At 41.5% G+C, this 22,206-nt stretch overlaps 2 protein-coding genes across 2 annotated transcripts; one reads left to right on the top strand and one right to left on the bottom strand.

Moving 5' to 3' along the window:
- Window positions 1-2,789: 2,789 nt before the first annotated feature.
- Window positions 2,790-5,954, bottom strand: LOC135487839 (centrin-2-like). Its single transcript, XM_064771941.1, has 4 exons — window positions 5,425-5,954; window positions 3,715-3,797; window positions 3,157-3,263; window positions 2,790-2,984 (listed from the first exon to the last, which is right to left on the bottom strand). Exons 1-4 carry the CDS (start codon window positions 5,952-5,954, stop codon window positions 2,790-2,792), a joined length of 915 nt encoding a protein of 304 aa, XP_064628011.1.
- Window positions 5,955-15,782: 9,828 nt separating this feature from the next.
- LOC135488207 (toll-like receptor 6) lies at window positions 15,783-21,002 on the top strand. Its single transcript, XM_064772701.1, has 2 exons — window positions 15,783-15,940; window positions 17,584-21,002. The coding sequence occupies exon 2, from the start codon at window positions 17,736-17,738 to the stop codon at window positions 20,319-20,321; it is 2,586 nt and encodes an 861-aa protein (XP_064628771.1). The 5' UTR covers window positions 15,783-15,940; window positions 17,584-17,735; the 3' UTR covers window positions 20,322-21,002.
- Window positions 21,003-22,206: the final 1,204 nt, after the last annotated feature.

Below are 22,206 nucleotides of genomic sequence, written 5' to 3'. Positions count from 1 at the left end.
AAACTGATTCAAGCATATTCATTCTACAGTATTGGCCTCCATTGCACATGTGTTGCATACGTCTTTTGCAACGGTATGATGTACACTACAACCGTCCGCAGCAAGAATGCTTTAAAAAAATGCCGTAAATGTGGCGATCTACTAAAAATCGTCGAGTCTGCGATTTACCCTGCTTAGTATTAGAAATGTGAAATCAGTTCTGTTTTGAGCTGATTAAAACCTTTTCAGGGCCAAACATCATTTCGCTACAAATCATCGTCTGCACGAAGAGACTTTATCATACGGCAGTTTTCTATTTGCTTCGAAAAAAAGTGCGCATAAATCACTGAAAATCACTTCGTTTCGGCCGAAGACAGAAACAGCACCATAAAAAAAACTTTTTTTCATCTTTGAAATGAATTACAAAAGTCTCATGATTAAAACCTTTCCAGGGCCAAAAATCACCTCGCTACAAATCATCGTCTACACGAAGAGACTTTATCATACGGCAGTTTTCCATTCGCTTCGAAAAATAGTGCGCATAAATCACTGAAAATCACTTCATTTCAGGAAGAAATCTTTCGGCCGAAGACAGAAACAACACTATAAAAAAAACTTTTTTAATTTTTGAAATAGAAAATCACAAAAAGTCTCATGATTACACGGATATGATCAATTTCAGCTTAGAGTGACTCAACCACTCTCATGATTACATTAGAGAGAGTGGCCCGGACCTGGCCAATAGTGGTTCCGCACGGTAGATGCTAAATGCAATCACCTACAGTGCCCACCTCGTTTTGAAATGAACTGTTACACTGGCCACCTGAATAGAAGTTGGTCGTCGATTTTCAAACATGGAATATTTTATTAAATTAAATCTGCTTGTCCATACTCACAATCAAATTTGTGTAATTTATGACTGAAACAGACAATTTTTATGAAAAAAAACAACTGTAAGAAATTTGTTGCGTCGTTATAACACTAAAACTTATTCCTAGCCGAAGATTCGTATTTTCAAAAATTCCGGGCAAGTATTACAAAAATAAAATCGTTGAGAATAAGGCCCCGGTTGGCCGCAACTTCAGCGCCACCCGTGGGGCCAAATGGTTTTAGGCTAATTTCAGCGCAGTCAGATTCAATGGCGGCCAATTCAACCAGTGAGAGTAAGCCGCCTCATGTCTCTATTAGTATATATCACTGCGCCGGAGTATGAACAGTGGCGACATCTGCATGTCCGCATGATGGGCCGGGGTTCTCTTCCTTGTGAACAGCATATAAAAAGTTTAGGAAGGTTAACCCTCGCAGAAAAGGGTCAAAACATGTTTTCCTCGTCAAAAACAACTTCCCTCGGTCAGGCAGAAGACGAGGAATGATTCAACTGATATCTCGTAAGAGACTGATAAGTAAGAAAATTCTGTCCGAATCCATCACATGAGTCTCCCTCCCGTGCACATAGATCCAGTGGCAGACTCGTCCCTGCACTCAGTGTATAGAAGGTTATGCATTGTCAGGTTTTCCCGATAGAGGCGCCACTATCTAATCGTGAAAAACATGACAAGTCCAACATCCTTGTGGTATTCGTAAATTACTGGAAAAAAATATTTAGATAAAAAAGATGTATTTTGGCATAAAGCATGCAAGATGTGAAAAAGTAGACATCAAAAGTGCAATCGATGTACTCAATGTTATACCGACCCGCAACTTCATTTTTTCTGTGGATGTTCAGGTTTTTCCTCCCAACGTGAGAAATTTTGGGAACAAATTGAAAACGAATGCCCAGTTGAACTCAGCACAGCATTGTGGAACATGTGCGACGATGAACACACAGAAACATTGCTCGGGAAACAACTTTCCGCTTTTGATTATGAAGAAAATGTAGCACTTTTTCGGATCACAGCACAGTGCTGGAATGTTTAGGCTAATTATCTAAAATGTTTTCCTTGCCTAAGACTACATATTTTTTGACAACAGCTAGAAGTATGTAAATAGTGTACATTAGTTGTTACATGTTGCTTTGAATTTTTTTTGTAATCTTCTATATAGGAGGAATAAACAGATATATATTGCTCTCTTGGAGAGCGAACATAAGGAAAATTGGATAGGCCTATGTTTGTGGATAGGCCTATGTTTTGTGAATAGAATTCTTCATGCCAAAATACATATTTTTTATTTAAATAACGAATAATGGTCGATGATTCTACAACGACTGTTGGACTTGCACGTTTTTCACGATTAGACAGTGGCGCCACTATCGGGAAAATTGGGCAAGTGGGTGTTCAAAAGTCATAACCTGTACGGAAGGCAAACGTGAAAAGAAATGTCCTCCCATTCGAGCCTTTTCTGCTCCCTATCGCTTGTATCTGTGGTCGGGCACTCAGCCAACTTGCAGTCGAGAGGCCTCTTGAATTAATCATTTCAATTGGTTAAACCTAGTTGTTGTGTACTTTGTAAGAAAATATATTTTCTGAGCCGCGACGGTGATAGCCTTAATCATGCCAGTAACCATTGTATCACCTGCACCACCATCAGCGCAACTCGAGTGAACGTATTGGGTGGATCATACCACAGAAAAAAATCGAAATTTCTACAGTTTCTGAAAAAATAGCTCCTGATTCAAAAAGTCTTCATCATCAGTAATTCCTCGAATATCTCTATCAACAAATGTCCTTCCTATTGACTAGATCCGATATCAATTACGGTGATTCTAACCTATCCATTTGAGGCCACGATCTGGCTATGGATTTTTGGCTGAGGCATAAAGAAATTCTTCTTTTTTCACTTCAAAAACAAATTTGTTTGCATCATCACTTCTAAAACAAATTTGTTTGCATCATCACTTTCATGAAACCCTGAAGAGTCACGTGACCGTCGCCATTCTTGTCTGCTTCCATTATCATCTGTTCGATCTGCAGCTTGGAAAGATCGATCTCATTAACTGCGCATGTGCGAATTAGGTCGCTCTCTTCGATGTAACCTTTGTGGTTGTCGTCGATTTGCTCAAAAACCTGAAATGTCGAGAAGAAAAGTGATACGCGTTTTATGATTGTGTTTTCCCGACTTCACGTATAACATAGGCCTACGTTCAACCAATCAAAACCGCTTTAACGTTTTTATAAATGTAGCATATGTTCCCTATTTGTCGTTATTTTGACCAATGAAAAGACAAGTCATATTTACCTCTTTTATATCCACATAATCTTCATCAAGCGTCGTTTGGTTATCAAGGCAAAACTTCAGAAACTCGGGAAATGTTACGTAATCGCGCCCAGCGCCACTTACAGAGGCTTAGAAGAAGAAATAGCATGATGTCACTCCCGGGGGAAAAACATGAAAACAGGTTAGATTTATATGAGGCGCCATGTGGGAATTTAATTGACTGATGGTTTGATAAATAAAAATGCTGGTTTGAATACAAAATAATTGTTTCCAAAAAGTACCTAATTGGATAAAATAAGTTTTAGTGTGTTGATTTATGGTTTGTAACAGTGAGATTAATTCAAATAAATTTGGCAAATGATTGAATTCCCACGTGACACCTCATAGATTTACAAGCTTCGTCATATGCAGTCTGCAACGAATCACAAGTGAGTACTTCTTTTTTTCATCAATGGAGATAAGTGACATTCACCAGTCCACCCAGGTTTGTATCTACTGTTGAGGTAAATGTCATTTTGAAATGGTCAGCACATATCTTGCCCTTTTTGGAAATAACAGTATCAAAACACTATTATTTACCAGTCATTTCCTTCATTTCCTTGAGAGACAAGTCAAACCCAATTTTCCTCAATGGTGTCTCCAGCTCCTCGTACGTAAGACGACTAAAAAGAAAGATTAGGGTCATATAGAAATGATTTCAGTGGGGACAATGGTAAAAAAATATCAAGGTACTCGCAGCGATAAATGATTCAGAAGGTGAGACCGACAAAGGTTCGAGACTTTTTCAACATTCAGAGAAACACCAAGGGGTAATATACATGTGGCGTAAGTCCAGTTTTACGTGGCAGGCTTGACACCTGTAAAAAAATATCAAGGTACTCGCAACGATAAATGATTCAGAAGGTGAGACCGACAAAGGTTCGAGACTTTTTCAACATTCAGAGAAACGCCAAGGGGTAATATACATGTGGCGTAAGTCCAGTTTTACGTGGCAGGCTTGACACCTGTAAAAAAATATCAAGGTACTCGCAACGATAAATGATTCAGAAGGTGAGACCGACAAAGGTTCGAGACTTTTTCAACATTCAGAGAAACGCCAAGGGGTAATATACATGTGGCGTAAGTCCAGTTTTACGTGGCAGGCTTGACACCTGTAAAAAAATATCAAGGTACTCGCAACGATAAATGATTCAGAAGGTGAGACCGACAAAGGTTCGAGACTTTTTCAACATTCAGAGAAACGCCAAGGGGTAATATACATGTGGCGTAAGTCCAGTTTTACGTGGCAGGCTTGACACCTGTAAAAAAATATCAAGGTACTCGCAACGATAAATGATTCAGAAGGTGAGACCGACAAAGGTTCGAGACTTTTTCAACATTCAGAGAAACGCCAAGGGGTAATATACATGTGGCGTAAGTCCAGTTTTACGTGCCAGGCTTGACACCTGTAAAAAAATATCAAGGTACTCGCAACGATAAATGATTCAGAAGGTGAGACCGACAAAGGTTCGAGACTTTTTCAACATTCAGAGAAACGCCAAGGGGTAATATACATGTGGCGTAAGTCCAGTTTTACGTGGCAGGCTTGACACCTGTAAAAAAATATCAAGGTACTCGCAACGATAAATGATTCAGAAGGTGAGACCGACAAAGGTTCGAGACTTTTTCAACATTCAGAGAAACGCCAAGGGGTAATATACATGTGGCGTAAGTCCAGTTTTACGTGCCAGGCTTGACACACCTATACCATCGATTTAAGAGATGTCTATCTGATGAAGCAAATGCTGGTCCACCTTCAACTGAAATGTTTGAAATGTCTATTTTTTCATTTTTACGTCTAAAAAAGACTATCTAGCAGCGCCAGTGGGTGTGATGTTACGTTATGTTATTTCTGCTTTTTGTCATCTCGATTATTGGCAATGCGATACCATTGCTGCATGATCGTAAGGGATAATACTAAAAGTGCCTAGACGATAGCGTACTATGTTTCAGAGAAATATCCGTGCTCTTTACAATATACAATGTACATAAGCAGTCATGAGATTTTTAAACGTTTAAATGCTTGAAAAAGAGTGTGTTTTACCACGACCTTGAAGCAGTCCACAGAACGACCCATCACACCAGATCGTTCCACAGCTGCGGAGCAGCGAGCGACGACCCCTAAACACCATTGAACAGGGCTGACAGGAGTGAAACGAATTGCCCATTTGAGTAAATTGCTTGAGGATGAACCGTTGCGTTAGTTTACATGAGGATGAACTTTTAGGAAGATACTACAATCATACTAACCCCGTTTTCTGCTGATCAAGAAATTTGAACAATTTCTTGAAAAACTCAATATCATGGTCATCTTCCGGTTCCTCGAACTGGTCAGGGCTGTCAACAAGGTCACGTGACATTTTCTTTTGCTCTGCTAATGACTTCCTTTTCAACTGCATCATCACTTGTTCCATATTCCTATCATCATCGTCTGCCTCTGTCTGCGTCCATGCATGGCTGACTTCGCAATCTCGCAGTCTCTCGGTCTGCCGAGACTGCGCGCGAGATCCGGGACCAGAGGTGACACGAGAATGAGCAGACGATGGTGTTTGACGTTCAGGAATCGCTTGAAGTTGTTCTAAGTCTCGTTTTAGGATTTCATCCTGATCTTGTTGCCATCTAATCCTCCGCTCTTTCCGTTTCGCTGCCTTTCTCACGTCGCGTCCAAGTTGCCGCTGTTGCTTGATGTCTGCCAGTGTCTGCATGCTTTCCAACTCTCGGCGAATTCGAGATTTTTTCTCCACTTCCGGCGGTGCTTTCTGTATTTTCTCTTTATCCATAATGTGTCTCAATATGTTTTGTTATCAATCTCTTCTCTGAATAGGAACTTAGATTCAAACCGCTAGTACCCGTGCCACACCGCTAGTACCCGTGCCACATTTTTCGAAAACGCAAATCAGAAAAATGCCAGTAAGGCCCATTCACACCAGCACAGTTCTAGGCTTATTCCTTCAAGTCCTCAAATATCAAAAATCCTTCTAACATTATTTTCGTGCCTCACCTTTCATTGCTTACATGAGAGCAAAAAGAACGTGGATAGTCCAGAAACCTGGAGAAGGTAGAACTCGCAAGAATACCAACATGTACTTCTTTTCCGACTTATACTTTTTGGTTTAAGCCAATGCAAGAAAAACATGAAACCTAAACAAAATACGTCCAACTTTTGCTCGGACAGGCAATAGTTATCGTGATATAAGGAAAACAATAACAGAATCAAAACTCATTTATATTGTAAGAAAATATCAGTTGAATACAGTCAATTTATAGCAGGCCAGTGACTATTTTCTTGATAAACAATAATTTTCCAGTCATTGGGTCTACATATATGTTGTCGGAGAAGGCGCTATGTGTTAAAGGCCTTCGCTGTTCGTTAAAAATTTCGAAAATTGTAATTGAATTTTAAAACTTTAAATTTATAAATACGTACTGGAAGTAGTTATTTTGACAATGTAGACAGAGCTGCAAATACTGTAAGTACCGTGTTCCAGCAAATTCATATGCACAATAACTCCTCTACGGCATTGTGTCCAAATGCATTTTTATTTTCCTGGCCCACCAGTAATTACGAACGTCGTACCCCTCTAAAAGGTACTAGTAATGTTGCGCATAGACTTTTGCAATTGCGATTTGGTTTTCGGTGTGGCTGCAAAAAGCACTGTTTCCCAATGCAAGGTCGTCTGGTCATAGGCTGCTCTGAGCCTGGATGGAGGGATGCACATCTTGGAAATGTTGTCAATTGTTATGAAATGGGGTCAGGGCGCCTATTTAAGTTTTGTTCAATGTGCTCACTATGAACTTAATGTAATTAATGTGTGATGCCATTTATTTGTTTTGTTTTGGTCCGGCTCTTTAATACATACAGTCTGCAATCTAGGCCATATTATATCCTTATCTGCTAAAACTCAGCCTCGTTTTGGTACCAATGCATGATAGTGCATTGGTACTGCAATGTACTACCTGTCTGATAGAGAGTAGCCAAATGATTATGTGCCACTAAAAGTGTCCCCTGTGACCATACAGTTACCCACATCTGTTTCAATCTTGCTGATATTGGAGAATAGGTTACTCACTGACTGTTTATGATATTTATCCTCAAACATATTATCCTATTTAGCTCCAGTAGACAGATTAATAATCCTAAATAATCCTGAAGGGTGTGGCTGCCCTTTTTGGGCGTGTTCTGGGAGGCTTAAAGAGCCTTGAGGGTGAAAAATCCACTGGGCCTCTCTCTTGATATCTTGACTAATGGTATGCAAAATGTTGATTTCATATCTCAACTAGTCTCTGCTATATTATTGGTTATAGTCATGAGGGGCAGGGTTCTAAAATGCCAATCAACAGAAAAAAGCTGTCGTCTTAGCGTGGTCTCAGCCAATTAGCTCAGTATCTATGCCCATTTTGGCACATAATGATGCCTTCTTTCAGATGCAAGCGGTCTGATGGCTTGAAATTAAAATAGTTCTGAGAAATCTTCAAATAAACAGTGGCTTGATAGATGGGGTCAAACATGCTGGGAGACACATGTTGGGTGCCATGTTCTGTGAGGCTTAGAGTTCAAGGCAGTTGATGTATGATATCCATGGGTACATAATGTCCTAAGGTACCAAAATATAGTCATCTTAAACTGAAATATACCACACATGATGTAAAATCAGTACTTTGTTGGTGCTCATTTTGCAAATCAGAGTTAAAAATCCAGGACATGACCTACTTCCTTGATGCACATTCTGTATACCCTGCACTAGTATGCATGTGTCAGTTAGGCGTTGGTGTAGTGGTTGCTATGGCGAGGGCATTTTCACCATTAGTTAAGTTAGTTCATTGTAGAGTTTGAAGTAACTAGTACATATACCTAATTAATAATATATCCCAAGTCTCCACTTATATTAGTTAGCATAGCCCCATAGGTTTATAATATTCATGAATTTTTTTATCTTTCACCCATGGGTGGATGGAGCCCATGTGGTCAGCATGAGCTAGTAGCTAGTTAGTTGTCCAACAGACAACATGCTTGGGGTTGTTTCTTTTGGATTGCTATCCAGTCAATCACGGATGCCTCTCTATCCCGGAATGGCTATATTGAGCGTGTCCTAATTAGAGTCTGGCCTGCTTGCAGCAGATATGCCACTCAGCGTAAACCAAACCGAGGCCATCAGATTACGCGGGAACTGATATCAATTCCATATTCCTGGTCTGGATCGTAGACTGATATACTAGGCCAGTCAAATTAGCGGGTTGACCCACCACAAATTGCAAAAGAAACGATTCCACCTGTATTTATTCAGGAATGACCCCCTAAACACCATACTGAAAATCTCAATGAATCCAAATAGGGGAAGGGGGTCAAATATGCTAATTTATGCTAATTAGTAGCCAAATATAGGGAAACAATGACTTTTGTCCAAAATCATCCAAATTAGTCAATCAAGGTGTCTAATCATATGTTTTCAGTATCAAGGAAATCAATGAAACCATTCTTGACAAGAAAAAATATGTTGCATCGTGGGTAATATGTTAATTAGTCACCAATTTGTGCCGATTTTCTAAGAAATCTTGATATTAGTAATTTTCGTCAAAAATTATCCTGTTGTGACCATTTATGAGTCTAACCCAATGGACTTAGAGGCAATGAAACCTAATAGATATGGTTTTAAAACAATAAAAGGCATTGCATCATGTGAAATATGCTAATTACCCACCGCAAGTGCTGATTGAATTGGACACTTTTCTAGTCATTTAGTTATCGTCATCTTCATTGTCAATGTCACTGTCATTCATTACAATAATTTCAATGTTTGTGCAACTGGTACCCTCGCAGTGGCTACAGGCAGAAGAACATAGAAGGCCATGCCTCAGACATGTGTATCTAAGTATGCTGCACCCAGTTTTACACTCGCATCTGAACATCTCAAGCAATTTGCTTTGTGCCGCCGGCAGGTCTGTCGTATTTGGCAACAACTGTCCCCCGACTTCTTTCCAACCCCACTCGGATGGCTCAAGGTCCGACACATCTCGTTTCCACTCTTGAATTTGGAAGAACACTCTCAAGCTATGATATCTAGCAGCAGCTGACGTAGGGGGCAAATTCTTTGCCTCTACTGCTTTCGAACCCTTTTTCACCTTATCACAGTATCGTTTGTAACGCAAACTGTTCAGATCTTTTTCTGCTCCGTTAAAAAGGCCTTCTAAGGCTTCCTCCCCTGCCTTGATGATATCCTCCTTGGGAGTGTCCTTATCGCCACTGAAAACCTGTGCAAGTTTTCGGAACTTTGCATTCTTTATGATCATTTTTAGTGCGCAGGCTTTGCCAAGTCCTTGTACTCTTGAAGTTGAGTCACATCCTAGCATAGCATGAATAAATGGGATGTGTGAACACACATTCTCACCAGGTGTGGCTTTCGTTTTCTTTATGTCCCAGACTCTATGCTTGGTGGAATTTGCCTTGGGCTCTGGTCTGAAGAAGATTTCGCATGAGTTGATATCCACATGGTAACATAGCAGTACAAGTAAATCGGTGTCGTCCCCAACATGGACAGTTTGGATTGATATTGCGGATTCAATAGCTGCATCAACGATCAGTGCATCTGCATCGCCCTCCGCATGAATTATTTGGCATCCAGTCATTTCCAACATATTACCAAGCATGAGGAGACGCTGCTTGTTTTCCTTGTTCTTTAGGAAGTTTTCAGAAAGGCCTCACGCCGCTCCTGTTCCTCAGGTCTACCTTGTTTCAATCGTTTTGCACCCCCATCCGAACAAAACTGCTGTGGAATCTGCTTTCCCGTCCGAAAATTGACATTGTAACTTTGATGGTAGCATGCATCTGCAGCATGCAAGTCCGATGCGTAAGCCAATCTTCTAACGACTGCATCAGCCCATTCATCTTTCCTATTTTGAGAGTGTTCAAATACTGAATCCTGGAAATCTTTTGTCCTAACTGGATATACGTCACAACCTCTTTTAGTTCCCTCTGTATATTTCACTACTCTACCACAGAATAAACAATGTTCCTTGAAATCAAATTTGGTGGACTCCGATCGTAATATGCAAGGTGTTTTTGGCTCAGGGGCATGCACGAATCCCTCTTCAGATCTTTTGATATCTGATTTGGATTGATAAACTTTTTCCTGCAATCCCGGTGAACTTCGTGACCTGTTTCTTTTCGTATGCAACTTCCACGGATTTCACTTGCATTGTTTATGCCATAACATCCTTTTTGGCCAAGAGTAACTGTTGGCTTGGATGTCGTCAAACCTTCATCACAAAACACACATTTTTCCATTGTATTACTGCAGGTCTTTCTGAAAGAATATGTTACAGATCCTCAAAAGGTGAAAGAAAATTAATCATTAACACCACACTGACATGTACAAAGTTAAATTCTAGTGCTCGGCTGGCCTATTAATGATTTATATTGATTGTTGATCAAATAAATCTGTAAATTAGACAAATCATGTTGTCATTTATCACTAAAGCATGTATTTACACATCCTGAAAGCAGACAGACATATAGTTCTACACCAGCGGGTGATAGATACAAAGTTGGCACCCAATATCAATTTTAAGTGATGAAGCCACATGCTTCAGATGCAATAATTAAGTACCTATACTATTCTCTGTAAAGTGATCTAACCGGGATAAAACCTACCTGTGTGGCAGCTATAAACAAATTAGATGCATCATAGCATTTCACAATTAGCAGGAAACTCGTTTCATGTTACATATTTAAGATATTGTTATGAATCAGATATTGTTATTGTCTTAAACTTAATTAAAACAAAGATGGCAGCAGGGTACATAATATGTAATATATATGGAGAGCTAATACAGAAATTTAAATAAGAACTCACCTCTGATGCTTGACAATGAGGGTCGAAGATGGGCCGCGTTTAACATTACAGAGTTGAAATATAAGTAATGAGGAGTGTTTCTTTTTTAGCATCAATCGGTTAAGAAGAAACACTAACCCTGATTTTGTGACGATATATAATGCTAATGAGCACATTTCCCTCTACGCAACACTTAGTTGACGTAAAATTATAATTATTAGGTTTCATTGCCTCTAAGTCCAATGGACTAGACTCATAAATGGTCACAACAGGATAATTTTTGACGAAAAATACTAATATCAAGATTTCTTAGAAAATTGGCAAACATTTGTGACTAATTAACATATTACCCACGATGCAACATATTTTTTCTTGTCAAGAATGGTTTCATTTTTTTCCTTGATACTGAAAACATATGATTAGACACCTTGATTGACTAATTTGGATGATTTTGGACAAAAGTCATTGTTTCCCTATATTTGGCTACTAATTAGCATAAATTAGCATATTTGACCCCCTTCCCCTATTTAGATTCATTGAGATTTTCAGTATGGTGTTTAGGGGGTCATTCCTGAATGAATACAGGTGGAATCGTTTCTTTTGCAATTTGTGGTGGGTCAAGCCCTAAAATGAGCTAGATTGACTGGCCTGTTACCTGTCCCATTCCTGAACCCGGAAAATCATCAGAAAATCCTAAGTCCAATAAAATGGGGTGGGGTATGGTCGGAAACAGAATGCCCTGGATCAATATTATAATTGTTCTGTCGACTTCCTTGTCACACCCCAGAGCCTGGCAAAGAATTACACTAGGCCTAATCGGGTGAGGTTACGGATGACCTCAGTGACATAACAATTACGTATTCTCCAAAACAGTATAAGAGAAGTTGGACAGTTCTTGTGTACTCATTGATGTTTTTGTCAGAGGTTCGATTTGTTAATCGACGAGATGCGTTTGTTTTGGATTTTTTGCTTTGCCATTGGATTTTGGGTCGTGAATTCGATGGATAACGGTGACGACGGTGATGGTGGCGGTAATGGTGGGCATGGTGATGGTGGTGACGACGGAGGTAATAATGGTGCGGCTAACGAAGGCCAAGAAAGGAGACATCTTCATGGCTACAGCTTGAATCAGCGTTTGGACTACGTGGATACTTTTAGGCTGCACCATGCGATGGGCATTGCGCATGCCCGGTCTTGTCGTTCTTTTGCCGTACATCACCGCATCCATCCAAGGACATTCTCAAGATGGCTAGACCAGTATGAAGAGATGTCGGAACGCCGCGACAGGTGCACCCAAATTGAGAGGAGACGGCGGAGGATTCGGCAGCATGGCAATGATGAACAAGGTAACTCATTTTTGTCAGGAATTTACGAAAGATGTACAATTTTAAGTGAAGTAGGCCCATAAGATTAAGGCCTGTACTCACTGACGCGTTTTTCCGCCGCATTTTCACCGCCAGGCGGGGAATCCTTTGTTCACCGAATGAATAACAATTGATTTCCGCGCCTCGGTGAAAACGCGGCGCAAAAGCGCGACAGTGAGTTCAGGCTTTCACTGTGAAATGAGGTTTTATCCATAGTTCGACATTATTCAGGGACTCTTCTTAGATTTCAGGCATACTCTACTCTTCTCCCCCTCCGATTCATCCCTTCACCGTCTGCTTGATAGGCCTACCGTTTGTCCTTTTCAGCGTTTTGGGCAGACATGGAAAATCAGCTCAACGACTGGTTTATTCAACGCCGCCAGCATGGAATTCCAGTATCCGGGATCGATCTCCAGTCACAAGCAGCCAGAGAATACAGACAATGGTGGACTAATCTGACGGAGGAACAAAGGCAGCAGACGAGAGCGCAAAGGCCTCGCAATCAGGATTTCCGAGCGTCAGATCACTGGCTGACCCGATTCAAAGAAAGGTAAAAACAACGAAGCCATTTCGTAAATTGGTATCTCACTTGGGTTGGGTTCTCTCACAACTTTTGTTCTGCCATAATGGAATAATGGGCCCAATGACCAAGAAATGGACAGTAATGGGGGAGTAAGCTACGTTTTTCAAAGCTAAAAGTGGTCTCCTTTTCCTTTCAGAAAAAGAATAAGCCATCGAAGAAAGAATAAGGACACGCGAACCCTCCCCGACAACGCTATGGAAATAGCGGCCGTCTATCGTAGGGAAACGTCTCAAATCATCCAAAATGGAAATTTCCATGTGATCATCAACATGGATGAAACATTTGTCAACTTTGACATGGTGCCGAAAACCACAATGGCTACAACAGGATCACATTCGATCGACATCAGATCCTCAAGAGGGAACGGGAAGATTGGATGCACGGTAACCTTGGCCGTCTCCAGCGATGGACGAAAACTACCAGCTGAGGTCAACTTTAGGGGCTTGGATGCTGAAGGCGAAGTTATTGCAGAACTGCGAGCCCATGCTCCCCAGAACGTGCGAGTAAGTAAACCTTTTCATTAACTAATCCTGGTTTATTAGCTGTTAGATGACCATATCATCTTCAACTGCCAATGGAGCTAGCTCTATGATCTGCCTGCTCCTCGTGTTTAATGGTCTTTTTACGAATCCTGTTCTATTTTTAGAATCATTGCAGTCCGTTGATCTTTGAAACCATTTCCCAAAGCTATCAGCTGGCTGAGCAACAATACAATCGGAGAATGAGTCATACATTTTCATGAATTGCACCGATGTATTCTTTATTTCTAAACGAAACGTTTTAATCTTAGGTTACAGGTACTCCGAATGGCTGGGCAAGACATCAGTCATTGATCGAATGGTTGCAAGCCATTGTTGTGCCATTTATTGCCGGAGCAACCTTTCTCCTCATCTTGGATCGCTACCCTGCCCATAGACATCATCTGTTTACGGAGGAAATTCCGCGGCAAAATGGACAGGATTCGTTCATTCCTGGACGATGCACTTCAATTTTGCAACCTTTGGACTTAACTGTAAATCGCAGTTTTAAATGTCATCTCAGATTGGTGTGGAAAGCCTGGAAGATTGGACATACCGAAGATGATGGACACTGTGATCAGATTTCCCGCCAGGAAGTAGTACGTATGATCAGTCTCGCCTGGGAAAGAGTGGCATTCCAAGTGATAGTCAGTGGGTGGAGACTAAGTGGACTTCTTCCGGACGGGAATGACGACCCAGTGATCCCGCATCCAGCAGATGGGGAACTTGAAGAGGTTAATGATGAGCTTGAGTTTGACCCTGATGACGCTGATGTTGACTTTCATGATGAATAAAACCTTATCAGAATGTTAATCTTCTGTTCAATTTTTTCTTTAATGCCCATTATCAGGCAGTAGATCACCCTGTTCTTTCGTCCCAGTTCCAATCTAGTGACTTTACCCTTCCATGTCAAAGACGAGGCCACTCTTTTTAACTACAGGTGATGAAATCAACAATCAGGCCCGATCACAGTTTAAAGACTCCTTGTGGGTGTTCCTAGACCACTTCACTGCTTAACTGCAGAATAGCCAGGACTCTTCTATAATCACCCTTATTCCATTGGGCAATTGATCGGTTGTAGTAGCTCCCATTGTGTAAATACAGTGTGTTAAATGGTGAACGAATCGCCACAGTGATCTTGAGCTGTTACGAAACCGTTACCCTAATTGCCCCGGTCGCCCAGCCGCAGTACACGTAAACGACTACGTGACTAGGCAAGATTGTCGGAAAGCCTTACAGTGTCCATTGTCATGTCACTACTCCAGGCTGTTCCATAAATTGAGCTCTGCCCCAACCAAAATTAGCAATATTCGGACTTAATCACTTGCGATAGGGTTTGGAAATGGGACAGGTAAGTGGGAGATTAGAGTAGTTTTGTGATGTGGTCAGGCTGTTTAATGGTTTTGTTATGTGGTCAAGCTATTCAATTGTTTGTGGTGTGGTCAGCCTATTTATTTGTTTTGTGTTTGGCCCGGCTGTTTAATTTTTTGTGTTGTGGCCAAGTTATTGTTATTGTTTGTGATGTGATCAGGCAATTTCATTGTTTGTGATGTGGTCTTGTGTTGTGGTCAGTCCATTAATTTAATAGTTTGCGATGTGGTCAAGCTATTTAATTGTTTGTGTTGTGGTCAAGCCATTTAATTGATGTGTGATGTGGTCAAGCTATTAAATGTTTTGTGTTGTGGTCAAGCCATTTAATTGATGTGTGATGTGGTCAAGCTATTAAATGTTTTGTGTTGTGGTCAAGCCATTTAATTGATGTGTGATGTGGTCAAGCTATTTAATTGTTTTTGATGAGTTCAAGCTATTTAATTGTTTGTGATGAGTTCAAGCTATTTTATTGTTTGTGTTGTAGTAAAGTTATTTTGATTGATTTGTGATGTGGTCAAGCTATTTTAATTAATTGATTGGTGATGTTGTCAGGCTGTTTAATAGTATTGTGTTGTGATCATCAGGCTTTTTAACTGTTTCCGGGTGTTCGGGCAAATGGAAACGGAGAACTTGTTAAACCATGACCAAGGAAGACAAATTCCCTGACGTAATGGAAAAACTTCTAACAGCGTGTCACGCACATGAAATGATTCTATAAAGTAATTTGTATTACGGACACATGTCTATCCTTATCACAAAATGCTTCATGCAGGAAAACCCGAATGACTCACATCTTTATTTGAAATGAAGTTGTAGGGTTTTCCGCAAATATCAGTCTGAACATGAGTTGACCGCGTACAAATATCATTATAAATACATTTATGATATCCATGTTCTTTTGTAAAGGATTCATGTATGATTTGTAGAGCATGAATGTCTATAGAGAAACAGCATTGGTGGGTTTACAATGGTAGAGTGGCCTATGGAGATTTCCTACGGTAAATGCCCCATCATCTCTATTTTCATATCTATAGGTCAGGCCTGCTAGATAGTTTATCTATTCGAATTTGTCATTCTTTGGGCGAACACAGAAACGCGAAGGTGAGTAATAAGCGCCCCGCAAATGAGCGAAATTTTTCGTTGCAGCGATATGCGATAAAATTGTAGCATGAGACAAAAAGCATTCGTTTGCAGTAGTCATCCAAGGTAGCTCCTACAAGAATTGGTCATCGATGCGACCTACGATTACGATCAAACCCAGCGACGAACGGTTTTACCCGGAGACGAACGATCGTTTATCGCTCATCGCAGCGATAGGTTTCGCAGGTTGCTAATCGCCCTTTGCGGAGCCTCTTAGCTGAAGCTGCAGTATGTGGCATATGCAAAATTTCGCAATACGTCCCCTGATTCCTAGTACCGTACTGCTCTGGCTAGTTTTCTGCTGAGAGCGTCATGGCTTAGGTAGATTAAATTTGTATTTTATGCTTCAGTACAACCACAGGCCACTGAATCAAGTGTCATTAAGGGGTCAACACAGTGTAGAAGGGTTCAGGCAGACGGGGGAGGAAAAAGGCCACAGAGATCTCAGAACCTCCGTGGATTCCTTCTCTGTCGTTTACCTTAACCCTTCATGGGCATTTTACAATCTTTTTAACCCATTACTGTCCCTTGGTTCTGCATCCTGAGATCACGCTTTTTTACTCCTATGTCGTATACAAAATTTCGTATATTGAAAACAATTGGTGCCTGGATGCTGATTCCGTGGCCTGTGCTGCAACTAACAAAAGCTTTTGCTCTGCGATGTTGGAAGCGCTGTGTGCGATACAAGCAAAATCGCTTTCAGACTGTAGGTGTTCCGCATAGCTCACGAACTACGATTACGAATACTTTATACTTGAACAGATTACGTGCACGAAAACAAAGAATCTGTCTTCGTAAATTGTGACAAGTGAGTGATGTGGAAGCTCGCTTAGACGATTTGAGAGTTTATGTAAAGACTCTGGGTGAACATAGAAAATGCCGGCTAATTTTCCCAGTTCTTTGAGATTATAGGAGCCTCTTTTGGAGGATTTAGATATTTTTAGTCTGCCGAGCAAATGAGTTCTTCGAACGAAAACTGTGCCTTGGCAACATTGATTGCATCCCAAACGTATGATTTTCAATACATAACAAGCCTGCCTTTGTCTCTTGCTGCCCGTTGTGCCTCGTCCCATGTCAGCCCCTTGCGTTTCAGCCACAGTCCTCCTCCACTAGAGGTGACTTTTACCTGCGCGGTCTTTTAGATGCCTCATACATTGCGCGGACGTTCCAACATCCGACTTGGGTCGTTGATTTGGGTCACAGAAAACTTCCCTTCGCGATCCTAACTTCCCTCTGTGGGCTTTTATCATAACCGGTCATCCTGCTCCTAGAGCTGGAAGTTCTCAGGTCCCGTGTTACATTATTGTTTCGCGTAGTGGTTTCCGTAACAATATAGTTTTTTATGTGGCAGGGTTGTTAACCCTGTGCACAACCCACAACCTAGAGGACCAGGAGTCTGGTTTTCGTCTGACTTCTATCCATGAACCTGCCTGGCATGGTTGAACCTACGACGAGTTTTCGCTCCAGCCAGCATAGGCCTCCGGGTCATTGAAGTGCGCAAGCTGTAACACCACAACAAGGTAGGAGACTCAACAATAACCTTTAATACATAACAAGCCTGCTATTAGTAATCCCGTTAAAGAATGGTTCCATTACTTTTTCAGATTTAAGAAGTAACCGTACGTCACGAATCATACGCCCGTTTCTGATGTCACCATGCTAGCGATTGTGATGAAAAGAAAATCACATCAAGTCACGTGACGCTTTGCTCTGACGTCATCACGTGAATCATCTGAAGTGGCTGTTAGTCTCAAGAATGGGTTCGGATATTCCCGGCTTTCTTAGAATTGTCCTAATTCTTGGTACGGCTCTCTTCATCGGCATCGCTCATGGCAAACGTCACCCTCCTTCAGGACGCAGATGTCCAGATGTACTCAGGTGTAATTGTGACTTTAAAAAAAATTCTCTCTCCTGCTTTAACATTTCAACGATGCCTAATATACCGTCGTGGGTTAGCGGGGTTAGCCTCTATGGAGGACAGGACAAGACTTTGACGTTGACGGATGCTGGCCAGCTTCACAATCACGTGTTTGACTTTGCAATCAAGTCATATAAGCAGGTCGAAATCAGTGGCGACTTTTTCCAATCAGATTCGAGTCTTATTTCGCTCAGTCTTATTAGTATTGGCAGAACTTCGCTGACCAAAGATTTCTTTAAAAACATTCGGAATGCAACAAAAATTGCCTTCAGGAATTGCAACCTTCGCGACCTCGAAAGCGGCATTTGGAAGGGTCTGAGGCCAGAGGTACTGGCATTCACACACAATTCAAACAAAATCCCGATGAACCAGATTGTGGATGCCGTCTGTTCGCTTGACCCGTCTCAACTGCACTCTGTTGACTTCACCGCCCTCGGACTTCGCCGTATTCCCACACAGATGGCTGAATGCCTTCGATCTCGACGGCGGGGCCTCTCACTTCATTTGAATCAAAACAACTTCTCAGACGTCGCGAGCCTAAAGTCTCTCGCACGTGTGAAAAATTTGGAAACACTGTATGTTGTTGGTTCTAATATAACCGAATCTGCTGCTCTCGAATTCATCCGCGGAATGAAGCTCAAAAAGATCGATATCAGCAATAACAATCTTCCCAACGGAGAAGTGAAAAAGATAATGTGTTTCCTGGATCCGAGGGTGATCGAGAATATAGATGCGAGTGGGAACAAGATTGGATATATCGGGGACGATTATTTCAGCTGTTTGGCAAAGAATAAGCTGAAAGAACTGATACTTAGACGCGGCAACATAACTGGTCTGTCTAAACTCGCCCTGGGTAACTTTCTAGGCTACTTAAACCTAGATTTGACTGGTAATAGGATACCACCGGAGGATTTGACGTTCGTCGCAGCGGTGGAAAAGGTCGTTTCACTCCATCTAAGCCAGAACGGATTAACTAGGTTTCCAAACTTCAAGGTGAATGGTTCATGTCTCAACATCAAACATTTGGTATATCTTCATTTGGTTGAGAACGATATCAGGACCGTAGAAGAGGAAGACACAATATGTTTATATCGGTTGCAGACCTTGACCCTGAAACAAAACAAGATTGTTGAGTTACCAAAAAACGCTTTTAGGAACTTGACCAATCTCAGCCAACTGTCTTTAGGGGCCAACAAGATGAAGAGACTCGGCCGGAATTCCCTGCCAAAACAGTTAAGAGGTTTAGATCTTGTGGAAAATGATTTCGATTATTACGGACTCTCTCCGATCGCAGATTTGAACAAACTTCAACAATTCTGGACAACGGGATCAGATGACATCAACTGGCGCTGGTTATTCATCAACAAAACTGAACTTCAGTGTCTTCAAATTGGTTCTGGTAAAATAACGCTGAGTCAGCTAAAGGATATATTGCGTAATGTGACGTCTTTAAAGATTCTCCTTCTTGACAAAATCAGCATACAGGAGATACCACACGAAATATTGCAGCTCAAACATTTAAGAACATTGTCGCTGTTAAACAACAAAATCGAATTGATTCCGGAACAGTTTATAACGAAATTTGATACACTGTCGATGTTTAGATTGGATAATAATCCGTTCGCTTGCAACTGCAGCCTCGTGCCGTTTTCAAGTTGGCTCAGAAGTGCAAGCCGGTCGGCAACGGTGAGAGGTCTGGACCAAACCCACTGCTTCTCTCCCGCATCCTACAAAGGCACTCCACTGTTTAACTTCGAGAAGGATTGTCGTAACCTGCTCCCTATCATTCTTCCTTCTGCTCTCGTCCCACTGGTGATCCTGATCGTCGTCGCAATAACAGTCTCGGTGCGATATCGAGGCTACATCCGGTATTGCTGCATGCTGGTCCGGGCAAGATGGCGCGGCTATGAAGCTCTCAATGAAGGCCGCAGCTTTAAGTACGACACGTTTGTTTCCTACAACAAGGAAGACGCGGCATGGGTATTGCGAGTGCTGCGACCAAAGTTGGAGGATGAAGCCGGCTACCAGATTTGTCTCCATGACAGAGATTTCACTGTTGGCGAGGATATCGTGGACAACATTATCATGTCCATTGATCAAAGCAGGAAAACCATCCTCGTCCTCAGCGACAACTTTGCCAAGTCTCAATGGTGTCAGCTCGAGATGAGTCTTGCGCAACACAAATTGTTCGAAGACAACCGCGATGTGCTCATCTTGATCCGAATCGGGGAAGTTGTAGAGGGAAATATGACAAGGACCATGCGCATGCTCATGCGCACCAAAACGTACATCGCGTGGCCGCAGGGTGAGGAAGGAGTCGATCTGTTCTGGAAGAATCTCGTCTTTGCATTGAGACGTCCACCAGGGGTCGTAATGGAGGATCCGGAATGGCCAGTCGGGGGCGCAATGGTCCAAAACGGCTAAACCAGTGGCCTTTTGGTAGCCCATTATATCGCCGATCCGCTACGCTGTACATCGAGCCTATGCGCGACCTCAAAAAGCCAGGAATTCCAGCCCAAACGCCTTTAAGCTTACTTCGCAAGCTGAAGCGAAAGTGAAGCAGACTGACGAATTTTTCACGATATTTCTAAATGTTTTAACACTTTCTAAGTGAAATTTATTTGGGCCTACTGACTCACTCATTCTATGAGGCCTATCGCAGAGAGTGAATGCTACTTGAAGACATACTCTCAGGCAAGCATATGTAGTTGTGTGGCCCCCTACTTACATGATCAGTTGCACCAGTACATAGACCTATAAAGAATAAAAACAAGTCAATAGCACGAGCTACCGTTGCCGTAGCACTGTGGCACTGGCATATTTTAGCAGGAAGGCACTGTCATAGAAGCTCTATTGGCAGTATGATCCTGTAGGGTAGCCAGTTTATTCATCTAAAGCGGCCGGCAAACAAGTATGGGCGGTTATTACCGCAAATAAAGACAAACCAAAGCAAAGACACTTGTGTAGCATATCAAGGACACGTAGATTGATACTCCTGGGCGGTTATTACCGCAAATAAAGACAAACCAAAGCAAAGACACTTGTGTAGCATATCAAGGACACGTAGATTGATACTCCTGGGCGGTTATTACCGCAAATAAAGACAAACCAAAGCAAAGACACTTGTGTAGCATATCAAGGACACGTAGATTGATACTCCTGGGCGGTTATTACCGCAAATAAAGACAAACCAAAGCAAAGACACTTGTGTAGCATATCAAGGACATGTAGATTGATACTCCTGTGTGTGCCACATCAAAGACATCTGGACCATACACCACGTCAAAGATAACGATGCGAAGTCAACAGGCGGCGCCACTGTAGATTGCTGGCGGCCGTACGCTGCCTGTTGACGTTGTTGTTATTTGCCACCTCTCTCCTATGGCAAGCCGTTTGCTTCAAAAAGTCGAAATGATTTTTTTTTCTAGTCGAAATGATTTTTTTCTAGTCAAGATATTTTTTTTCATGTCAAGAAAAAAAATTTGAAATTAAATTTTTTTTTTCAAGTCGAGATATTTATTTTTCTTCTCATTTAACTTATTGAAGTTGAATCAATTAATAAAAATTTCACTGCGAGAAAAAAATGATTATAAAAATAAAAATAGTCGCTTATATCAACAAAAACCTATAGTTGTCGAAATCGTTTTTACTTGTCCCAAGACGGTGGCGCCGCCTGTTGACTTCGCATCGTTATCTTTGATGTGGTGTATGGTCCAGATGTCTTTGATGTGGCACACATAGGAGTATCAATCTACGTGTCCTTGATATGCTACACAGGTGTCTTTGCTTTGGTTTGTCTTTATTTGCGGTAATAACCGCCCAGGAGTATCAATCTACATGTCCTTGATATGCTACACAAGTGTCTTTGCTTTGGTTTGTCTTTATTTGCGGTAATAACCGCCCAGGAGTATCAATCTACGTGTCCTTGATATGCTACACAAGTGTCTTTGCTTTGGTTTGTCTTTATTTGCGGTAATAACCGCCCAGGAGTATCAATCTACGTGTCCTTGATATGCTACACAGGTGTCTTTGCTTTGGTTTGTCTTTATTTGCGGTAATAACCGCCCATAAACAAGCAATATAAATCACTGAAAGTTGCGATTTAAATTGCATGGGACAATAATTCCTTTGCGGTGGCAATCGTAGATTACAGATTACAGATTTTAAAGGGATCCTTGCATATAGCTGCAGTTATTATAATTGCAGGCAGCTGCAATATGCATTTCAAGTTGCTTAATCTTTGCCGGGAACTTTTAAACATGACATGTACCACCCATGACCGTGTCAGCTTGAATTTTAACACGGCCAC

Source organism: Lineus longissimus, chromosome 5 (assembly GCF_910592395.1).
Source record: "Lineus longissimus chromosome 5, tnLinLong1.2, whole genome shotgun sequence".
NCBI lineage: Eukaryota > Metazoa > Nemertea > Pilidiophora > Heteronemertea > Lineidae > Lineus > Lineus longissimus.
This window is presented reverse-complemented; position numbering and strand designations above follow the sequence as displayed.